The sequence below is a fragment of the Hypomesus nipponensis genome, chromosome 11 (genome assembly GCF_054491055.1).
Source record: "Hypomesus nipponensis isolate SF chromosome 11, ASM5449105v1, whole genome shotgun sequence".
NCBI classification, from domain to species: Eukaryota; Metazoa; Chordata; class Actinopteri; order Osmeriformes; family Osmeridae; genus Hypomesus; species Hypomesus nipponensis.
Window position 1 is genome coordinate 5,377,002 of NC_140371.1, and position 5,807 is coordinate 5,382,808.

The 5,807-nt window shown below is 41.2% G+C and overlaps 1 protein-coding gene across 1 annotated transcript; it reads left to right on the top strand.

The window, feature by feature from the left end:
* Positions 1-328: 328 nt before the first annotated feature.
* On the top strand, positions 329-5,569 carry LOC146267874 (porphobilinogen deaminase-like). The gene is made up of 15 exons (XM_084709658.1): positions 329-459; positions 769-846; positions 1,559-1,609; positions 2,119-2,191; positions 2,556-2,605; positions 2,713-2,768; positions 3,070-3,147; positions 3,368-3,445; positions 3,614-3,689; positions 3,792-3,905; positions 4,002-4,040; positions 4,412-4,531; positions 4,714-4,767; positions 4,869-4,955; positions 5,046-5,569. Exons 2-15 carry the CDS (start codon positions 796-798, stop codon positions 5,211-5,213), a joined length of 1,095 nt encoding a protein of 364 aa, XP_084565784.1. The 5' UTR covers positions 329-459; positions 769-795; the 3' UTR covers positions 5,214-5,569.
* Positions 5,570-5,807: the final 238 nt, after the last annotated feature.

The following is a 5,807-nucleotide window of genomic DNA, read 5'->3' on the forward strand; positions in this document are numbered from 1 at the left end:
GAAAACACTATTCTCCTCACTTTGTCATTTACCTTGTTCACTGTTATTAAACAGGTGTGTGGTGGAATACTGATTTCAACACAGATGAGAAGTTTCTCTGGAAAAATATTTTGCGCAAAAGTAGATTTCATGTTCACATTTACAGGGCTGACAACTCCCACGCATTAGCAGTGTCACACCAATTTCATACGAACGCACGTTTGTACTGTACATTCTTTTTGCGCAACATCAGTCAAACTGCGGCCCTCTTCTTGCCACCTTCGGCGCCTGTCGCCCAAAGCGACAGGACTTGCATTAACTTGATTAAGTGGATACACTGATGAGGAATGTGGGCTGGATTAAGAAGCGTATATATTGATGGGGCCATCGTACAACGGTCAGAGTCAAATCATTCTCAGTCTTGGGAGGAACTTGAACGCAAACGGACATCCGTTCGTCTTGAAGTGAACAACCAAGAGGGTATGTCAAATATTAGGGTCAGCACTTTTTGCAGAGATGTAATTTTCTTATTTTTTGTGGGCGGGACTGCATTTTTAAACTTCCCATTGTACTCTAAAGGGTTTTAGAAACTTATTGCTTGTGGGTCCAATTTGATTACTGGGTGGGTCCATCAAACAAATCCTATGTAAAATCTTCCGGTTTACCACAGTTAAGGTTCTCTCAAAGGAGTCAAATAAAATATTGAACACCAATAATTCTTTGTAAACTGAATATGCAAGTATCAGAAATGTGCTGAATAACCCCAACTGGCTACTGTCAAACAAACAGTTTGAATCGAGAAAAAAGGACAGCGACATGGACAGCGTGAACAGGAACGTGGTGAAGAAGGGGGGACAGACACACAAGGTGAGTCACCTCCAGAGGCTGCACTAACCCTGCAAGACCCAGTTTAAAATGACAATCATCACCTTTAGTTCTCCAATAAAAAGATTTTAGCTCTCCAAAGAAAGACACATTTGCAAGTAAGATTTTTTTTTAAATATTGTCTTGCCTTGCAATGCTATTGGATAAATGTGGTCTTTCAACAACAACAACAATTTTACAGCAAGGGGTTTTGAAGGGCTAACCTTCCCAGTGGGCAGTAACAGTGAAAGTATGAATGATACATCTAATGGCACTAGAAAATATAGCCTAATGTTTAAAATCATGTATCAATTTTATGTATTTCTTGATTTAATATTAAAAAAAAGAATTAGACTGCTCTTTCTCAGCCCCCCTTCTCTCTCTTGCTGACACACACACACACACACACACACACACACACACACACACACACACACACACACACACACACACACTTACACAGAAGAGCGACTCAGAGTAGGGGCTTCCTCTTGCTGTACCTACCTCCACATACACCCCAGTGAGCTATCATTGTAGATTTGCTTATTTCCCAGCACATTGATCCATCATTCAGTTTCTGTATCATGGAGGAAAAACCCTATAAGTGGATTTGAGTGAGTTGAAAGTGTTTGCTTCAGTGTGGAGTTAATCAGTGGCTTAAAAAAGGACAAACTGGAGAAGTTTATTAGTAAAATTACTTTTATTCTCTTAACAGGATGGAATTGAAGTGAGCCGAGTCATCAGAATTGGGACCAGGCAGAGCCAGGTAATACCAGATTTTATTGGGGTCAGATGGCTGAGCAGGTAAGGTATCGGGCCTTTAACCAAAAGGTTGCTGGTTCAATTCCCGGCCACCCTACTTGCCTCAGGGGGAATGCCCCGGTACATACTGTACGTCGCTCTGGATAAGAGCGTCTGCGAAATGACTAAATGTCATTTCTTATCTTGATTTACTTACTGACCTATTTTAATTATAACCTCATTCACTCCATGCTGATTCATTGATCGATTCGCATCCATTCATTCATTCATTCATTCAGACAGTACAATGCACACCATCCATTTGTTTATACAAGTTTGGATCTTTGTAATACAATACCACTAATATTGGTTTGGGAAATAATGGCATTTATTTTATTTTATTTTAGGTATATATGTATCTGTTGGAAAGATAAAGATACATTTAGAAAAAGGTCTAACCCCATACACTCATAGGATATGAGACAGCAACAATCTGACAACAACTAATTGGGGTCTGAAATGTTTATATTACAGCTGGCCCGCATCCAGACAAACTATGTGGCTGAAAAACTCAAGACTCTGTATCCAGATGTCCATCTGGAAATAGGTGAGAAAAGGTTTAGATGCATACACAAGAACACTATCACACACTTACTCCCATCCTTCTCTCTTGGCTGCTTTCTGTCTCTCTCTGCGTTTCTGTCCTCTCTCCATCTGCCTTTCAATCCCCTAAGAAATAGGAACAGATAGGAACATGGGGGCTGGAGCCCCCCCTAAAGTTTCAATAGCCCCCCCCAAAATGATTATAATAAAAACAAATATATATTATTATATTCATATTATTTTGACATTTCATATCTAAATGTGTTCATTTCAAAAACGTTCACGGTGCCTCTTCTTGGCGAATGGAACTGATGAGCTCACAGCTGCGTTTGCACTATTTGTTGCTAACTTGGTTATTTTCTCTGCAGTTGCCCTATCCACAATTGGTGACATAATCCAGGACCCTGCTTTATCAAAGGTTAGCTGAAGTTAAGAAAAGCATTTTGAGACTTGACTTGATATATTTCAGTAGACAGGCTTGACTGATTACAAGATGATCTAATTATTGTGCTTTGGTGGTTTCAGATTGAAGTGAAAGTTCTTTTTACTAAAGAACTGGATGATGCTTTGGAGAAGAATGAGTATGTTCGATATACAGTATCACTATATTTGACATGTTAATCCTCAAGAAGACACTGTGCTTCACAGGACATGAAAGAGCAAATCTCACTCCCTTCTTTGAACATCTTGGCCTGTTACAAGTCTGTTAAATAACCCCTATTGACAAAACAATGAATTACATTATGGTCTTGGATTTGTTCTTGGCGGATTTTGACAAGTGTATGACATGGTTACGCCACAGAGGCTAATGTACAAATCAAGGGTTAGTTCACAGACATTTTTCACAGTAATCTAATCATGTTTGGGCTGTCTCTCCTTCAGGGTAGACCTTGTAGTGCACTCTATGAAAGATCTTCCAACTACTCTGCCGCCAGGGTCTACTATTGGAGCTGTGCTTGAGTGAGTGTACACCTTACATCGTCCACAATGTTTAAAACACTGCTGCCAAGGCTGCAAAACTAAGCAGTAGTTCCGGTGAAATGTGTAACATTCCGCCTATGAATGACTGTCCAAATACTAATTGTAGTGGTCATGTTGTTTTATGAAACACCATGCGTTGTGAAGTTAAGTCATTCTGTGGTCAGAACCCTCTTTGACATGTTGTTCTGTGTTTCCCCAGACGTGAAAACCCCCTTGATGCAGTGGTGCTTCATCCAAAGAATGCTGGACTCACTCTGGAGACCTTGCCAAGTGAGAGGTAGGAATGCGAGTGCGAGGAGATTAAAGGAACGGCTGTCCTGCAATATACTGTTTTGGGCACACCACCTCCTTGGCCACAAAGTTTTTCAAGGCATTATATATTCAGTGTGTGACATAGAGAAGAGTAGAGACCAAACCACTTTGATTATGTTGTCTCTTTTGACAGTGTGATTGGGACAAGCTCTGTGCGCCGGGCTGCCCAATTGAAGAAGAGGTTTCCCCACCTGAAGTTTAAGCAAATTGTACGCTTTTTTCTAACACATAACTACTGTGTTTTTCAATGTGTAAAAACTGTAAGCCACAAAATGTATACATATGTTGATATTGTTTCACAACTTTTATAGCAAGGTGAACTCGACATTCATCTGAAGAATCTGGATGAGAAGGAAGACTACGCTGCCATCATCCAAGCAGTAGCAGGCCTGAAGAGGACGGGCCGGGAGGGACGAGTCAGTCAGGTACAGTCTAGCCAGCAGGGTGCATATTACATGCTCATCATAAGTTATATTGCTGCCCCTACAAAGGAAAGGTGTGACCGTTATCTTTCTCTTCAGATTCTGGGACCTGATGACTGTTTGTATGCTGTTGGCCAGGTGGGTACATCTTGTTGAAATGACCAAATTCAAGTTTGGGGTGTGTTTTTAGGAAGACTTAAGTGCAATATTTTTTTTATCACCTACATACATATCTACATATGTAAACATCAGTGTTGTTCCACTACTGGCACGTCAAAAGTAAACACCTGGTTTGGCAACAGTTACAACCGTTACTGAATGTGGCATGATTGTGTGTAAGCACGCAGCCATGCATGTGCATGTGGAACATCAATCTGAAAAGATAGAAATCTGAAACCTATTTTAATCCCGAAAAATATTTGACAATCTAACAATGCATATTTTCCTGCTCCATTTGAACCTCATGATGATAATCCACTGATGAAGCTCTGTTGTTGTATGTCACCCAGGGGGCCCTGGCAGTAAAGGTGCGAGCGCAGGATAGTGACATCCTGAAGATGGTTTCCACCCTGCACCACCCAGATACAGTGCTCCGCTGCATTGCAGAGCGTGCCTTCCTCAAACACCTGGCAAGTTAACATTTCTATTTGGGTATACCCATAGCCAGGTGACCCCCAGCTGGCAGCTGCAACAGTTGAAAAGGACTGTGAAATCCAGGCGTTTACAGAATTGCTACAGAGGTTAACTATTCTGGTCGCCTCAGTCCTGCCTGCCATGGATCATTCTTGATCCGTCTATTTTGTGCCCTCAGGAGAAAAGTTGCAGCGTACCAGTTGCTGTTCACACAGAAATAAAGGATTTAATGGTAAGAAACTTGACTGTCATGCTACCAGTCTGACAGACACGTTAAGCAAAATGGGAATGGAGACGATGTGTCTTTGGCCTAATGGTTTTCCCCCATTTCAGCTCTCTATGACTGGGGCAGTGTTTAGCTTTGATGGCGCAGAAAGCTTGAAGGAGAATATGCAGACCAGTGTGGACCCTGGGAACCAGGTCAGAGGCCTCTCTAACTGACTGCCCAAAACACTGTATTCCTGTGGTGGTATGATACATGGGTCTTTACATGACACCTCTCTATTTCAGATTAAAAAGCCAGCGGACACCCAGCATGTTGGGATAACAGCCCGAAACATGCCACAGTCTTCCCAGGATGCAGCAGAGAAGCTGGGAGTAGACCTGGCTACTCGCCTGCTCAGTAAAGGAGCCATGAACATCCCGACTACTAATCGGCTGCTCAATGTTGCCCCTTGAAGCAATTGTTTATGACTTCAAAGCACTGTGCAAGCAGTCACCAATGTTTACTCTGCATATGGGCAGATTACATTTTAGGGCTGATTTGATCAAAGCATAAATTTGCATGACCATATTTGTGTAACTCATGGGGATGTGGGAATTTAAATGAATGGATGCCTACTTTTTACCATTACTGAGCAATGTTATCCGTTTTGATCCCGCATCACTTGGGACAGCCTTTATGCGTCCTAAATTTAGCCAGAATACCAAAATGTAACAAATTTAGTGAATATCACAAACGGTATATTTGATGTAATGATTCTCCGTTGTAAACGTTTGTTTTAATACAATTAAAATCTTTCATTCCATATTCATTTTGAAGCGTTATTGAAATAGCCAGAACATGTTGTCGGATTTCCCAGCTGAGGGGCCCATTGTGCTTACCCTTCCTATTGTTTCCGGGTCAAATTGTATCAATTTTGAAGTTTAAATGCATGAAAAACACACTTTTTTTCTGATCGAAACAAGGCTTCATTAAAGCCTCCACGGTGGTGTACTGAATACAATCAAACACAATTTGATCAGTTTTCTTTTTTTTAAATACTTATGAAT